This window comes from Felis catus, chromosome B3 (assembly GCF_018350175.1).
Source record: "Felis catus isolate Fca126 chromosome B3, F.catus_Fca126_mat1.0, whole genome shotgun sequence".
NCBI classification, from domain to species: Eukaryota; Metazoa; Chordata; class Mammalia; order Carnivora; family Felidae; genus Felis; species Felis catus.
The window spans coordinates 60,696,422-60,714,389 of NC_058373.1; the positions used below are offsets into that span (position 1 = coordinate 60,696,422).

General features: G+C 39.1%; 1 protein-coding gene across 7 annotated transcripts in view; it reads left to right on the plus strand.

Moving 5' to 3' along the window:
• The window catches only part of ZNF106 (zinc finger protein 106), a 67,763-nt gene that overhangs the window by 27,951 nt on the left and 21,844 nt on the right, over positions 1-17,968 (plus strand). For 5 of the 7 annotated variants that reach the window (XM_011283053.3, XM_045059479.1, XM_011283054.3 and 2 more), the window contains exons 3-9: positions 804-865; positions 7,720-7,920; positions 10,756-12,936; positions 13,995-14,622; positions 15,878-15,947; positions 17,163-17,317; positions 17,402-17,462. In XM_011283053.3, coding sequence (XP_011281355.2) covers positions 804-865; positions 7,720-7,920; positions 10,756-12,936; positions 13,995-14,622; positions 15,878-15,947; positions 17,163-17,317; positions 17,402-17,462 — 3,358 coding nt within the window. The remainder of the gene's footprint in view (positions 1-803; positions 866-7,719; positions 7,921-10,755; positions 12,937-13,994; positions 14,623-15,877; positions 15,948-17,162; positions 17,318-17,401; positions 17,463-17,968) is intronic. The other 2 variants (XM_019832620.3, XM_045059481.1) reach the window with 1 other exon arrangement.

Consider the following 17,968-nt stretch of genomic DNA (forward strand, 5'->3'; position numbering starts at 1 on the left):
ACTTCATAATCAACCATGGAGAAGTTCTGTATCTGTAACTTCTACCTAGAATTGATATATCCATCTGTTCATTCAGCAAATGTCGACAACCAGATGCCAAGCCCTGGCCAAGACTTGAGTAACAGTTGGAATTTGCTCTTGAGAAACTATCAGTTGAGTAGGGAAAGAAAATCTGGAGAAAAGTAGCCAAAGAGCTGAGAAGTTAAGTGATTTCAGAGATTTTTTTTTTCTTTTTTAGATAATTGTAGTTAAATTCTTTATTTGGGGATAGAATTTAACCCACATAGTTTATCTTAAATATTTTGCCCCCCCACCCTGACAGTATACTTTCTAACCTTTTTGGAAAGCCATTTAATTGTTTTTTTTTTTCTTAACAGTTCTTTTATTTAAGAATGAAATATGGGGGCGCCTGGGTGGCGCAGTCGGTTAAGCGTCCGACTTCAGCCAGGTCACGATCTCGCGGTCCGGTCCGTGAGTTCGAGCCCTGCGTCAGGCTCTAGGCTGATGGCTCAGAGCCTGGAGCCTGTTTGTGATTCTGTGTCTCCCTCTCTCTCTGCCCCTCCCCTGTTCATGCTCTGTCTCTCTCTGTCCCAAAAATAAATAAACGTTGAAAAAAAAAATTAAAAAAAAAAAAAAAAAGAATGAAATATGCCCAAAACATAGCTGAAGAATTATGAGGAACTGGTTTCACTATTGAATTGAGAAGGAACTTGAACCCTAGTTGTTGATTGAGTAAAAACAGAGGGATTTCTTTTCCCAAAACAACCCCCCCTTAGTTTAATCTGCTTTCTTTAATTTTGAAGGAGATGGACGAACACATGCGGAGCATGTTGCATCACAGGGAGCTTGAGAACCTGAAGGGCAGGTATGGGAACGGCTGTATTCCATAACTTGTGAATGTCGTGGGAGCTGAGTGCTGAGGGTGCCTGTTAGCTTATTTCATAGTAATCCTTCATAAGTGAATATTGTCCTATGACATAGAACTGTCTTTTAGAATTATTGACGAATATAGTAGTTTTTTTTGGCATTCAAGAAGGGTAAGTCTTTGTGTATCTAGAATGTGTAGAATTCACAGCGGCTCTAACAAGCAGATTGCAACAAAGGTGGGTGGGGATGGGCTGGTTCCTCATTAGTAAATATTCTCATCCAGACACACCAGTCTTGAAACTAAGACATTTCATGTTAATTGTCTCAGCAGTGTTACAAATTATTTAAAAAACAATTTTTTTTTAACGTTTATTTATTTTTGAGACAGAGAGAGACAGAGCATGAATGGGGGAAGGTCAGAGAGAGGGAGACACAGAATCTGAAACAGGCTCCAGGCTCTGAGCTGTCAGCACAGAGCCCAACTCGGGGCTCGAAGTCACGGACCGCGAGATCATGACCTGAGCCGAAGTCGGCCGCTTAACTGACTGAGCCACCCAGGCGCCCCTCAGCAGTGTTACAAATTATTACCTGCCATAAACCTTTAGAGTTAGTGGGATAGTCTGAGAAGTCCAAAGTGCGCTAAATGGCAGCAAGTCTCTCATTAGTGTAAATATAATCTGAGTGCAAACTTTGAATATTTAAGAATGCTGTTTTGTGATGCAAAAGTTGAGATGTTTAAAGAAAGAAAATCTAATAAGCACCTTTAAAAAATTAAATACAGCATATATGTGTATTCCATGTCTCTCCCCCCTCCCCCCACATCTGTGGTTCTTTTTTGATGTTTTTCACTTACTTGAATTTGAGATTTGGAAACAGTATGGAATAGAGAAAGATTGGGAAACTGAGAAATATTAATTTTATCTTTTTTTTTTTTTTTTTTTTTTTTTACTTTGTGTCTTATTGCATGAATAATAGATACAGGCTTTGATCATGATGCCCGTGTAAGTCATTCGAAGTTACTTGTGTTTTAAGTACTATGGTTTTAGATTGTGTGGGCAAATTAATATGGTAGTAAACTTTCAGCGTATGTTTAGCCTATTAGTGGAGTTTTTCCATGGTCTCCGTTCCCTACTGTGTGAAGGTTAGGTCTAAACAACAGTATAAAAGAGGCTTCCATTTAGATTTAACGTGGAGAATTTTTATCATAATATCTTGAATATATGTAACCTTTAAGTCATTATCATTGGAAACCTATGAAATATTGTCAACCTTTTTTTTTTTTTTTTTTAATGTTTATTTTTGAGACAGAGAGAGACAGAGCATGAACGGGGGAGGGGCAGAGAGAGAGGGAGACACAGAATCGGAAACAGGCTCCAGGCTCCAAGCCATCAGCCCAGAGCCCGACGCGGGGCTCGAACTCACGGACCGCGAGATCGTGACCTGGCTGAAGTCGGACGCTTAACCGACTGCGCCACCCAGGCGCCCCAACCTTTTTTTTTTTTAATTTTTTTTTTTTTACGTTTTTATTTATTTTTGAGACAGAGACAGAGCATGAATGGGGGAGGGGCAGAGAGAGAGAGGGAGACACAGAATCGGAAGCAGGCTCCAGGCTCTGAGCCATCAGCCCAGAGCCCGACGCGGGGCTCGAACTCACGGACCGTGAGATCGTGACCTGAGCCGAAGTCGGCCGCTTAACCGACTGAGCCACCCAGGCGCCCCTGAAATATTGTCAACCTTTGATTCTCTAAATGTGGATTATCCTAATTACCTCATCCCATTTCCAGCAGACTTCCTTTTGGAATTCACCTTTCTCTGGGCTGTTTACCTGCTACCTGACTATATTATAAATCAAACAAAACATATGAGGTCAGTAAATCTAGTCCTTAAGAGAGAAGCCATTTTTTTTCCAAGGCTAATGCCTTGATTTGTTCATACATCCACTAATCAGGTATTTAAAACATTAAAAAATTTTTTTTTGATTACTTGAGATTCATGTTCAGTCAATACAGAATTGTAAAAAGTAAAAAAGGTAGAAATCCTCTCACCCATATATTACTCCCCACCCTGCCCCAATCCTACTCCCTTTTTACAAGAAAGTCATCAGTTTAGTGTATATCTTATCCAAATCTCTTTCTGTGTCTATGCATAGATTTATATTTATATGAGATATATATGGTTTTGTCTTACTAACGTAACTGAACTACATGCCATGTATTTATTGTTCAGTAACTTTTTTCCTCTACTCCTGCCCATCAACTTAACTGTGCTTTGGGGATTTTGTGTATTTCCAGTTATTTGGAGCATAGTCAAATAATCAAGGAGAAAGCATTTAGAAGTCTCAAAGCTGACAATAAAAATGTCACCCTTATCATCCAAACTCATTTTATTTAGAGGGATATACTTTAGTACTTATTTATTCATATTTTAGACACAGTGCTAACAAGTTTTATATGGCTTCCTGGCCTGTAATAAATTATAAGGGAGAAGGCAAAGTAGATAACAAGGAAAAACAGCTGATGAAACTATAAAAAAAAAAATTTCAAAAATCATTTACTTACTTGGAGCATTTGCTGTAGAGACAAACTGTTAATCCCTAATTTGCCCCATAGGGACAAATAGTTACCAGTCATTATTTTTCCTTCCTCTCCTCAGTTTGTGATTATTTTCTGTGGAATTCATGTTTGATTACTGGCTTTCTGATGTTCAGACTATCGGTTTCTCTTTATATGTGTATCACTCTAATTTTTAGTTGTGATCTGGTTAAGAAATGTAAAGAGCCTACTTTTTAGGTTTTGAATACAAACTTGATTGAGAAGTAAGACATTCTTATTTGGTTCACAATTGTGGACATCTGGAGCATTCCCCTATTTTTTCCCCAGTCTGCTTTTTCAGATGCGTGGCCTGTTTCCACAGATAAATGCTATTACAAGGGCACGACTTTATTTATCAACCAGCTGTTGTGGTATAGTTAGAGCAAGCTTAATAAAGAAAAGCTTATGGGTAGAATATCTTAAGGCTTTGCCTTTCACACATGAGAGGAAATTGTGTGGTAACAGGATGAAGTTAATTTGGGCCCTCCTTTAAATGTCCTGAGGACCGTTTTTGCTTTTATTAGTCAAGAAGTAAAGCAGTACTTTTTCCCCAACAATTACTTACGTAGTTATACAAAATAGTAAGTATTTTAACTGGTTATTTGATAGAGAATTGGGAAATAGCATCATTAAAATATTATTTAATTTGCCATGAGCTTTTTTTTTTTTTTTTCAACGTTTATTTATCTTTGGGACAGAGAGAGACAGAGCATGAACGGGGGTGGGGCAGAGAGAGAGGGAGACACAGAATCACAAACAGGCTCCAGGCTCTGAGCCATCAGCCCAGAGCCTGACGCGGGGCTCGAACTCGCGAGATCATGACCTGGCTGAAGTCGGACGCTTAACCGACTGCGCCACCCAGGCGCCCCGCCATGAGCTTTTTAAAATACGTGGTTTTCCTAACATTGTGTGTGGAGGCATGAATGCATATTGTATGTAGAACAGATAATATGCCTGCCTCCAGACACAGACGCATTTGCATTTTTAAGAGATGTGGTTGTCCTAACCCCCTGTTCTTTCCCAAGATAAATGTGGATTCTCCTTTTTCTCATTTTGATGTTTCTTGCAAAGATTCTTTCTCCCTCCCTGTCCCCCCCCCCCCCGTCTCTCTTTTTTAAACAAGAATTCATCTATAAGAAAAATGTTAGGGATTTTTGTTTTGGATAGTTTGCTTTTAGTGTTAACCTTTATTTATATTGCACTTATTGCCTGTACCCTTTTGGGCAGGATCTCTTCAGGTGTTTTTCTATTAAATACGACTTTATTAATTTTTAAAAATTAAATATAATTTTAGTACTATGGTTACTATCCTTTCTTACGAGGAAATCCCATGTGTTTAAAAAATCTGTGTTTGAGTGTTTCACATCCAGCATATGCCTGTGCTTTGGGGATCGCAGTGTGTGGGTTTATGATTATGGATGTTTATTTTTAACAGAGTTAAATACTGTCTATACTGCATTCCTTAATATTTTAAACAGTATGGTCTTCCAGTAATATCTGTAAAGAGAGAGGGATTTTGGTGGTTTGGATGTGAGAAAAATTCTATCCATTTTAGAAGTAAGGGTATAATCAGAAATTTTATTTAAGAATACCTTTTTGGGGGTGCCTGGGTGGCCCAGTCAGTTAAGTATCTGACTCTTGGTTTCAGCTTAAATCGTGATCTCACAGTTTTGTGGGTTCGAGCCCTGCATCCGGCTCTATGCTGGCAGTGCACAGAGGATTCTTTCTCTTGGGATTCTCTCTCTCCCTCTCTCTCTGCCCCTCCCCTGCTCACCCTGTCTCTGTCTCTCTTAAAAAAAAAAAACAACAAAAAAGAAAAAAACAAAACTTTAACAACTTAAAAAAACAACAACAAAAAACCCTTTTGGAATGATGTCCCTGGTACTACGATATACGGTTTAGTATTCTGTAAGTTTTTAGGGAGAAAAGTGGACTAAAACATTTTTCATAGTTTTAGAGAGTTTAGAGCCAAGAAGATTTTCCAAACAGAAAATTCACTTGATTCGAATTTTCTTTTTGACTTCATGATTTAAATTATAAAACATTTTTTTTTTAAATCGAAGCATAGTTGACACACAATGTTACATTAGTTTTTAGGGGTACATCATAATGGTGCAAGACCTCTGTAAGTATGACTCGAATTTTTATTATAGTGTAAATTCTATATTCTAGGTTAGTTGGGGTTTTCAGACTCTTCTGATGGTAGGTAGATTTATATTTACATATTTTTAATTTCTTTCTGTGTTGCCATGAGAAAAGGCTTGATTTCTGTTACAAGTTAATATCCACTTTTGTTTTCTTGAATGTTTTTATTTATTTTTGAGAGAGAGAATGTGAGGACTAGATCGGGAGGGTCAGAGAGAGAGGGAGATACAGAATCCGAAACAGGCTCCAGGCTCTGAGCTGTCAGCACAGAGCCCGATGTGGGGCTCAAACTTACGAACCGTGAGATGGTGACCTGAGCTGAAGTTGGACGCTTAACCGACTGAGCCACCCAGGTGCCCCTTGTTGTTGTTGTTTTTGTTTTTAAATAAATGTTCAGGTGGTCTGTAACAGAAACCATCTTTTGGTAAATGAAGTGCTCAGTTTTGAGGTTCTCTTCTGGTTAATTGATGTGAATTCCACCATGTCTTTATAGATATACTTGAGGGGAGGATGGAGCATTGTTGTGCATGGTGTGTGTCTGTCTTATCAAAGACAGCATGTCTTCTTGTGTTGGTTTTTTAAAGGTTTATCTATTTTTGTGAGCAGGGGGAGGGGCAGAGGTAGAGAGAGGGACAGAGGATGCTGACAGCAGCGAGCCCAGTGCAGGCCTCACAAACTCACAAACTGAGATCATGACCTGAGCCAAAGCTGAATGCTCACCTGACTGAGCCACCCAGGCACTCCTGAATTTTATTTATTTATTTTTTTTAAGACTGGCAAAGGTAGAGAATTTAATCACTGGAGAAAGCACCAACTTAATTCTGCATAACTACCCTCACCATTGTTTTCCATGCTTTTCATGATTACCTCCATAACTGTTCCTCCTTCCTGCTTTTCTTTCTTTTGCTTTTAGCCGAAGGTGGTATTTCAGTTGGTGGCTTAGGTTACCTACCTAGGACACTTTTCCCTGGGTACCTCTCATGTACAGATGGGATATACATGTTAAGAAACTTCTTATAAAATAAATAAATAAGTAAGTAAGTAATAGAGATTGGCATAGGAGGTACAACAATATCACTTGTGTAAACCCAAGACAAATGATACAGAGGTAAGCCCATCTGGATTATTGAAAGGATTTTACTGTCCATTCCTTACACTTGTGGCCATGGTGTTCAGATGTTTCCCACCAATGACTGCATAGACAGCTGAACCAATCAAGGGATTTCAGGAAGCTAAAAAACCAGTTAAAACACTCATCTACTACAGCTGTGGTTGTCGATTCAAGATTTTGGTTTCTTAAAACTGGCCAAATATGAGAGTTACCATTAACTGTGTAAAGTAAAAGGGGGAAAAAAAAAACTGCTCAATTTTCTTTCTGAACAAGAACTGGTTTTGCTTCTCTCTAAACTTTTGCATTTTCTGAAACTTGAGAAAAACCATTTGCCTAGCACAGCTGTTAACTTCCTACAACTGAAATGCTTTCCATTCCCTTTAAATAAGCCCTTCTGAAGCAGAATGTAGGTCACATGTATCATCCAGCCCAAAAAAGTTTGCTGAGACTCCTCCTATCATTTGCTCTGGGGTCCGGAATCTGCACATTCCAGGCAGAGCTCCAGCCGGGTCCGATTTAGTTACCACGTTGGGATTGGTTAGGCTGCCTGCTCTTTTCTCCACCCCTAAACTTTCACTGGGAGAAAGCTCTTGAGCCTGAGATAAAATGGAAGCGCTGTCACCAGGCTTCTGAGTGCAGCTGGCATCATGGGTGTGCTCTAGAGCAACTTCTGTTTGCTCTGAGCCCCCTGCCCTGCCTCCCCTTTCACCATGTTTCCTCTGGCAAGATTTTAAGTACAGCAATTCAAGAAGATTTCTCCTCCTAAACTACATTATTCTGAAGTGTATTGCCTCTTGATTGCTGGAAAAGAATCTTAAGTTCATTTCAAAAATAACTTATGAACAAACTTATTAAAAGTGATGAAAGGAGCATTGAAATTGATTAGCACTAATCTTTCACTGTGCCCAAGTGTGCAGTGTTTTTCAGAGGAAACCATACCAGATCTGGTGAGTGTGCCATGCCAGTGGGCAGAATTGAACGTCCCTCATCTCCCTCTTTCCCTAGGGACAGTAGTCATGAGTGCCGAGTGTGCGGGGTCACAGAAGTGGGTCTTTCTGCATATGCAAAGCACATTTCTAGCCAGTTGCACAAAGATAACGTTGATGCCCAGGAGAGAGAAGATGATGGAAAGGGAGAAGAAGAGGAAGAAGATTATTTTGACAAGGAACTCGTTCAGTTAATAAAACAAAGGAAAGAACAAAGTCGGTGAGTAATTATTTTGATTTTTAAAAAGTCTGTCTGAAACAGTGTGGTAGAGAATACATTTTCCATTTCCGTACTTTTCATCTAGTAACTTTCAAACTTGTTTTAATTGCAAAGGTTAGCTTTCTAACCTTTGTACTATCTGCTTACAGAAAAAACAAACTCAGTATTATCCCTCCATAAAAGTTAGCTATAGGTGCTACATATCTGAAATTTTTACTGTGTTGATAACCATGTTTAAAACTGGCTTTATTCCAGTTTTTTTTTTTGAACACCAGTGAATGGTTTTATTTGATACCCAGAATGTCTAGTGGAAAGGTATTAGTGTATAAGCTTCCTTCATATATATTGTATTTCTTATTCTATCCGTCAGTAAAAAAATGTTTTGCCCCATGTGAATTAACATGGTGCTTCTACCAAATGTGATTTATTCTTCATTATTTAGTGTTTCAGTAAGTATTTACTGAATACATTTGTATCTTAAGTTTGACAATGTCAGGATCATTTGAGCAATATAAGTTTTCTAGCTGTACTACATAATTTTATACCTGCATCTATAATTTGGGTATTAGGCTTTTGTATTTTTACATTACTGAGTTATGGCCTAAACAGTTCAAGCAGAAATTTTCAGATATGAGTAAGAGAGAGAACCATTTAAGAGGTTGGGTGATTTTTCAAGTCCTAGAATATAATGAGAAACGTTATACGTTCTAATATAAAATTTTAAAGATTCTTTCTGAGTACTAGTTATACCAGGTATGCAGTCTGTATTCAGTTAGTGGTTTAGTACAAAAAGGAAGTAGTCTTTACTACTTGTAGTATATGCTACAAGTGTTTTGAACAAGTCCTTGAAGGAGACTTTCTTAGTCTTAAAATGTCAGTAGCACCTGGTTCTTAAACCCGTTTTGCTGCTTAGTCCTTCAAATGACATTGTTACTACTTTCAGTATAGCTGTAGTTTATTCTTGTTTTAGGGTGTTGAAGCCTCTAGGAGGCTAACTTTTATTTTTTTCTTACGCATTTGTGCCATTATTAGCTTATCTGTGTAAATGATTAAACGTTAAGTCAGAAGGTAAAAGAGCTTCTCAGTAAATTAGACATTCACATTGTAGTTAATATTCTTTGAATATTCTGATATGCTTCTTTGGTGATGCATTTATAGTATCTATTATTTCTTCACATTTTTTTCTTTTTTCCTTCATGAGATTTTTAATTTAGATTGCTTTTTCTGGGCTATGGATTTAGCTGCATGCCATTGTCCCCGCAATCTAGCCAATTCACACTGATCTAGGAATTCTATTCTGTGACAGATTTGTTGCCCAGTTCTGGATCCCATTAGGGTAGCCAAGTCCATAATCTCCTTGGATGTCAAAACTGTATAGTGCTTAGAAACAAAAGATAAAAGCAATTTGGTCAATGGTGTTAAAAAAAATCCTGCACATGTATGTAATAACACTTGTCACTTGGCGACTTAGGGTCTCCTGTTTAGAAATGGTTGTAATTCATAATGAAGGTGGATGTTTGAACTTTCAAGTAAATTAACTTTGAATTCCATCTTGTGAAAAAGGAAGAAATTCCAATTTGTGCCCAAAATCTTAGAGACATTAGAAGTTTTTAGAACCAGTTAGAGTCATTACGGAGTTTAAGTCAAGTTAAGAGGAGGGAGCCCAACAGCAGAAACTTAGTTTGGGGATTTTCAGTTCATCAAGGGCTAGCAGTTAAGAGTGTAGACTCTAGAGTCAGTCTGCCAAAGAGATCTCTCCTGTACCACTTACTGGCTTTCTAACTCTAGGCACGTTACTCTACCTCTCTAATGCTCTGTTTCTTCATCCAAAAAGTAGGAATAAGAGGAATAGTTGCTTCAGAGCTGTGAAAACTAAAGAGATCATCTATATAAAGTGCTTAAAATGCCTGACAGTAGGCACTCGATAAGTTTTAGCTAGCATTATTCGATTTTTTGAGCACCTACCACATGTGTTAAGCACTATGCCAGGCATACCACAGGCAGTTTATAGAGGGAAGTGGTTTGACACCTATTCCTGTGATGTTTACTTAAGTCTGTTCACATTTCTGTGGGCTCCTTGTCTAACATGAATAGTTCAAACAGCTGTAGCTTTATAAAAACCTCTAGCTCATGAAGCTCCTTATAGCACTGATTGTGGGTACTGCTTATTTGGTATGTGCTATTTTACTCCTGTTGGTGACCTTATTTTCTCAGCTAGGTTGTAAGTCTTTCAGGAACAGGAACTGTACATAAAAGTTTTCTTCCACAACTAACAGTCATTGAATATGTGCTGGATAAAGTGTTTATTAATGAAAGTGATAATGCAAAGTGAAATCTTAGCATTTAAAATAGGTTAAGAAACTGGGTTTTTCAGAAAGAATCTATGGCTGGAAAAATCCACAGTATTAAGAGCAGTGGAACTTAGGTTGTATTAACTATGATAACTAGCCAAAGCTACAAGATACAATTATGCTTATTTTCAAAAAGCTACATAATGTGAAAATAATAATTGGATGATGGGGACAAAAGTCCCAGAACATGCTAAGAAAAGCAGGAGCAGGAAAAGGAGGATAGTATAAATGTGTCAGATTTTTAATATTTCTGGAGTGATAGCAGAAATGGCATATCGTTTAATATCTGCATCCATAAACTGTGAAATATAAGTTTAGCAATATCATTTAAAGACAGGAAACAGCCACTACTAGAAATAAAAATAGACTACTGTATGTTCTCAGTAGCCGAGGAGATAGGTAGAGGAAAGTTTGATGGGTTAGGCCTTTTAAGGAAGCATGATAATTACTTTAAATCACTAATGGAGAACTGTTTTTCTTCCAGACAAGATGAACCTTCCAACAGCAGCCAAGAAATAAACTCTGATGACAGGCGACCCCAATGGAGACGAGAAGACCGAATCCCTTACCAAGACAGAGAGAGCTACAGTCAGCCAACATGGCATCATCGCGGACCTCCTCAGCGAGACTGGAAGTGGGAGAAAGATGGCTTTAATAATAGTAGGAAAAACAACTTTCCACATTCTTTGAGGAATAATGGTGGACCAAGAGGATGTTCTGGGTGGCATAAGGGTGTTGCAGGAGGCTCCACGACTTGGTTTCACAACCATAGTAATTCTGGAGGTGGTTGGCATGCAAATAGTGGAACGGTAGATTGGAATCATAGTGGTACAGGAAGGAATTCCAGTTGGCATTCTGAAGGAACAGGTGGCTTTTCCAGTTGGCATATGAACAGCAGTAACGGAAACTGGAAATCCAGTGTACGTAGTACAAATAGTTGGAATTACAGTGGCCCCGGAGACAAATTTCAGCCAGGCAGAAACAGAAACTCTAACTGTCAGATGGAAGACTTACCTATGCTGTGGAATAAGAAATCTAAGTCTAACAAATACAGTCAGGATAGATACAGTTGGCAGCGGCAAGAAAGCGACAAAGTTGGTGCGGCTGCCACATACAGAGGGCCTTCTGAAGGATTTACAAGCGATACATTTCCTTCAGAAGGCTTACTTGACTTCAATTTTGAGCAGCTAGAAAGCAAAACTACTAAACAAACAGATACCATAGCTTCCAAAACTGGTGGGAAGAACAGCAGTGTAGCAAGGGAAAAGCTCCGCCGCTGGACTCCTTACCCTTCCCAGAAGACTCTGGATTTACAATCCGCAATGAAAGAAGGCGCTGGAAACAAGGCAGAAATGATAGATAAGCCTTTCTTTGGCTTTAGCTTGACAACCACAGGAGCAGCAGAGCCCCAGAATGATGGAAAGAGTAACTCCCCGGCGCTGAAAACACAAAAAGAAACACATACTGGATTGCTTAGTCACAAAGCCCCTTCTGACTGCACTGCTCCCTATGAGGCGGTGAGAGATTGCCCCGTCACAGAGAAACACGAACAAGAGCTTAACTTAAGTAAGATGCCATCATTGAAATCTGCACTCCTTCCAATTCCAGTCACTAAATCAGTTCCCCAGAACCCAGATTTAAAGAATCCCTCAAAAAACACCAAAACAAATTCTTTTTTTCCTGGAGAACACTCAAATCCCTTGAACAAACCCACTGTGGCAGACAGTCATGGGTCTTACATAACCAAATTGCAAAGTTCATGTCCTCGTGTTTTAAAAGGGAATAAAAGTACATTTGGCACTCAGGTGGAACCTGATAAAAATGTAAGTGATACATTACAAAAAGCCAAAGAGGTGCTACAGTGTCATGAATCACTGCAAAATCCACTCCTTAGCACTTCTAAAAGGACCAGGAACTATGCAAAAGCAAGTAGGAATGTAGAAGAGTCTGAAAAAGGATCTTTGAAGATAGAGTTCCAGGTACGCACATTAGAAGATGAAAGTGATGGGGAGCTATCTGACACAGAAAAGCATGGAACACAAATTGGAGCCCTGGGTTCTGCACCTACAGAAATTTTATCCTGCAGCACTCACATCACTGATGAGAAAGACAGGGATGAGCAAAACCTGAAAACATGTAGAAAACTATCCACTAACGCGTGTAATTCAACAGTTCATCAGAAAGAACCTGAGTTACAAATGACGTCTGCAGCCAGTCCACACTCTGGCTTACTGCTAGACTTGAAAACTTCTCTAGAAGATGCACAGGTTGATGACCCTGTTAAATCTCATGTGTCTTACACAACAGAAGGTTTCGAGAGTGCTAGCTTGGATGCAGAGCTTCAAAAAAACGATATCGGTCCGTCCTCAGGCCCTCTTCTGCCTGACCTCAGTAAGCTTGGCTTTCCTGCCTCTCTCCAGAGAGATCTAACCAGGCACATCAGTTTAAAGAGCAAAACTGGAGTACACCTTCCTGAGCCAAACCTCAATAGTGCTCGCCGCATACGCAATATCAGTGGTCATCGAAAGGGTGAGACGGAGAAGGAGTCTGGGCTCAAGCCAACCCTTCGGCAGATTCTAAATGCATCCCGGAGAAATGTCAACTGGGAACAGGTCATCCAGCAAGTAACCAAGAAAAAGCAAGAGCTAGGCAAAGGCTTGCCCAGGTGTGTGCCTCTTTTTAGTGTCCATTTCTCTCTCTCTTTTTAAACTTAACCCTTTGCCCCTGGCCAAGAGAATTCTATTTGTTGTATTTAATTAAATGCTTGCAAAAAATACATGTTGTAGATGTCTGGTTTAAATATTAAAGAGTGACTGCTACTCTATAACAACGCAATAAAGCGTTTCCTAACAGGGAATTCAGGTTGCAAGGAAGCACATCAACCTCTAGGAAATGAAATGAGATGGGTACGTGGAAAAAAATGATCAGAAGTCCATCACTTTAGTTATAGAGGCCAGAAAGTAACAGCATAAAAAAGTATATCAGTAGATTTGTATCTATCTCTCGATCTTAATGACTGGTACAGTTTCTAAGTGTAATTGTTCTTACGACCTTTTACTCAGAATCTACGAATAGTTACCCTTCTGTATTTATTCCGGGCACTATATTCGTGATCACAGAATACTTTCTCTTAAGTACTTGTGTGATGTTTTGGCTGTTCATCTTATGCTGAGATACTAAACTTTTCTGAATGGTAAAGCAGCATTCATTGTAGGTTTGCTACTTGAAAATCCACCTGCTGTGTTATATATCCCTTCAAGCTTTAAATTTTATCCTTGATGAAATAGCGTATTTATTGTGCACTATTTTCCATAACTTGAGTATTGAGATTATAAAGTTCTTATCCTTAGCCCTGTGCCTGTCATTTGTTGAATGCTCAGTAAATATTTTTGTTTGTGTTTGGTTTGTGTGCTGTTAAAAATTATTATGGTTGCTTTAGAAAAGCTCCATGCTAATAAAGCTCTCAATTTTTACTTCTTCAAATGTATTCTCATAACTGTGTACAAATCTCTAATTTAGTACTTGTTATATTACAATACTTACACTAAGGTTATTTATGTCTGGGACACTTATTAGACTGTGAGCTTTTTGAGGGCAGAAACCATCTTATTTATATTTGTACTCTCAGTGCTTAACAGAGTCTGGCACTTAAGTGATACCCTCTCTTCCTTAATCATGTCTGATTTATGGTTTTTTTTTTTTCTTTTTTTCTTTTTTCTTCAGGTTTGGCATAGAAATGGTGCCTCTAGTTCAAAATGAACAAGAGGTCTTGGATTTGGATGAGGAGCCTGATCTGTCTAGTCTCGAAGGATTCCATTGGGAAGGTGTTTCCCTTTCTCCTGGGTTGGCAAGGAAGCGAAGCCTTTCTGAGAGCAGTGTGATCATGGACAGGGCTCCTTCTGTGTATAGCTTCTTCAGTGAGGAAGGTACAGGCAAAGAAAATGAGCCCCAGCAGATGTTTTCACCTAGTAACGCACTGAGGGCTGCACAGAGTCAGACAACAACCATGGGCCTTAAGCAGGAAGTGACCCCTCTGGCTCTCTCCCTAAGAACAGGTGAAAGGGCTGAAAATGTTGCTACTCAAAGGCGACATAGTGTGCAATTATCCTCTGACCGTTCGATACCTTTGATGCATTTGGCAAAAGACCTGAACAGCCAGGAGAGTTCTACGCCACCTTCAGAGAATCAGAATACCCAGGAGAGTAATGGAGAAGGAAACTCTTTATCATCAAATGCATCCTCAGCCCTTGCAATCTCCAGTTTGGCAGATGCAGCCACAGACAGTAGCTGTACTTCTGGTGCCGAACAAAACGACGGCCAGAGTGTTAGAAAGAAACGCAGAGCTACCGGAGTGAGTATGATTGCCCCTGCTTATTGTTGGACCCTTCATGTGCTGACTTGGCTGTTTTAAGAAAGATATAACTTTAATTTTTTCTGGGTATCTGGGTTGTGTTTTTCCCTACTCTGGAATAGATTTGTGAGGCTTTTACTCTTCCTTTCATATTCTTATCCTACTGGTTCCTTTCACTGAGTAATTCTACTAAGTTAGATGTCAGTGAATATGAATGTACAGTACTAGGAAAATATGAAGTCATCTCTAAAACTGGTCTCCAAGGCAATGATTCTTTGTATCACCTGACTGAGGAGTAAGCCACGTCTTCATCTGTAACTATATCTGTCTTCATGATGCATTCTGTACTGGCCCTGAAGAAAGGCACTCTAATGTTGCATTTGTAGGCCATGAATGCTTGTTAGACCGAGACAATTGGGCTTAACACTAGGGTAGTTTTAATATGATAAGAATGCATCTATGTGAGCATGGTCTTACAAATATTTTTAGTCTCTGTTACTCAGTGTTTTGTACCTCAGTTACCCAGCCTGGCCCTTTCAGAATCCATCTTCCACTGAAACCACTTCTCTTCTGGCATCTATGTCACTAACACTGCCTAACTCTTTCAGGAACCCTTCTGAAAAGAAAGAGTTGCTAGCAGTGATGTAGTCTGGAACGTGGCACTCTGAGAAAATGGACTGTTTGCTTTAATACTGAGGCACTATAGCAGAGTACTTAAGGGCTTGGCTTGTAGACCTGAATTCAAATTCCAACTTTGCCGCTTTGAGTTCGACACTGTAGTGGATATTGTTGGACGAAAGTTTGTCCTATAACAAAGCTAATATCTGGGGGCTTGTCTGATAGACTGTTTAGCTTTTTGTTGTAAAAATTTTGTTGTGAAGATTTTCTAGTAAAGTAGAAACTATGTCACTGTGAAATCATAGATGTGCATTACTGGCTTTGTCCATACCTCTAACTATGCCATGCTTTACCAAAATGAAATGCTTTGCCTAAGCCCCAGGGATTCACCACCTCTAGGATGCTAGGAAAGTAGTGGACCTTAGATTCTGTTCTGGGTTTTTTAGTTTGTTTTTGTTTTGTTTTAAATCAAATACATTCAACTAATATTTGAGTTCATAATGTGTGCATGAGATTCCTACTATCTTGTTAGAGATGGTAATAATGTAGAACAGTCTTAGAATTGATTCACTTTTTTTCCTTCTCGGAGAATGGCTTTTCCACATTTAATATTACTCAGTTTTCTTTATCTTCTCAGGATGGATCTTCTCCTGAACTCCCAAGTCTTGAGAGAAAAAACAAAAGAAGGAAAATTAAAGGAAAGAAAGGTACAGTGCAAAGTACTCTGTCAGAAACAAATTGTTTTTATAGCATTTCAACTTTTTCACAACTTGACAAAGTATAGCTTGGGGATATCAAATACTGTTCACCCACTTAGTATTATTTTTTGACATTTTTGTTATCTTGCTTCAGGATGTAGAAAAGGTTGATTTTCTCCCATATCCAGTTGCAGCTATAGAAGAAACGTTTGATGCCACATAGAGCCGTAAGCTAACATTAATATATATCTTGGACAAATTGAGTTCAGTATGAAGTCAGAAAGTCCCATTTGGACCTTTTCAGTGATGAAGAGGAATATAGGCCATTTGCTAATAAGAATTTTGTGTCTCTTGATTATTTATCGCCATTTTTCTCAGTTTACATTTTTGAGGCATCTTTGTTGCTTCTCTTACTTGAGTTGAGAGAAGTTATTGGAATGGCTCCCTCACTGATAGGATTCTCTTATTCTTGCTTTCCACTGATTCTGAACCCTTTCCAATAAGAGGGCTAGTATGGGAACTGATTGGATGAGCCTTGGATGGTTGGATGTTATAGATAAGTTGGGGGTAAAGGATGACCCCAATTTCTGGCTAAGGCATCTTTGGGGATGATGATACCGTTTATTAGAGCTAGAAAACTGCACGAGAGGAGCAGGTTGATGGTAGAGGAAGATGATGAGTTCCCTTTTGGGGGTCTTGAATTAAAGGATCTTAGAGACACCTAAGTAAAATCAAGGTGGTAGTTGGATGTGTGGGTCTGGAGTTTTAGGAAGAGGTCTTGACATAACTGAATGGGAAAGAGACAGACCTAAAGATGACAGATACGCACACGTGGTAGGACATTTTATTTAAAATCACTTAAATGTACACTTCAAAGCTGTTTTTTCTTTAGGGAGATTTCTCTAATAAAGAGAACTATTTTATGTTAACTAAGAGACTAGAAAAATATGCTTTGGGAAGAGAGTGCAGGCAGTTCACATCTGGGACCCAGTCTAAGCATCCTTGAACCTATGACATACCTCCATCTCACCAATTCTCACTTTTGGTTTAGCTCTGATATCAGGCTTGACCACATGATTTGTGAGATTTGATGAGTCTGCAGTGACCTATTGGAGAGGAAAAACAAAGGCTTATCCTAGAGAACTGAAGTATTTCCACCTTCTGAGGGCTGTATTATTCAGAAGTCTGCAGTATTAAACTGAGCCTTATGGTTTCTTTTGGCAGAACGTTCTCAGGTTGACCAGCTGCTGAGTATTTCTTTAAGGGAGGAAGAACTAAGCAAATCATTGCAGTGCATGGATAACAACCTTCTGCAAGCCCGTACAGCTCTTCAGACAGCTTATGTTGAAGTTCAGAGGCTACTTATGCTCAAGCAGCAGGTAACAGCGGATGGAACATTTAATGAGAATAGATTATCTATAAAGTTGGATTTCACAGTGCTTAACAGATTACTTTATTTTTAGATAACTATGGAGATGAGTGCACTGCGGACCCATAGAATACAGATTCTGCAGGGATTACAAGGTATTCAGAGAGAATCTGATGGATTGGATCCTCTGTAGCTTATTATTTCTTTGTTATCTATGCAGGGGAATTTTTTTTTTTTAATATGAAATTTATTGACAAATTGGTTTCCATACAACACCCAGTGCTCATCCCAAAAGGTGCCCTCCTCAATACCCATCACCCACCCTTTCCTCCCTCCCACCCCCCATCAACCCTCAGTTTGTTCTCAGTTTTTAACAGTCTCCTATGCTTTGGCTCTCTCCCACTCTAACCTGTTTTTTTTTTTTTTCCTTCCCCTCCCCCATGGGTTCCTGTTAATTTCTCAGGGTCCACATAAGAGTGAAACCATATGGTATCTGTCTTTCTCTGTATGACTTACTTCACTTAGCATCACACTCTCCAGTTCCATCCACGTTGCTACAAAAGGTCATATTTCATTTTTTCTCATTGCCACGTAGTACTCCATTGTGTATATAAACCACAATTTCTTTCTCCATTCATCAGTTGATGGACATTTAGGCTCT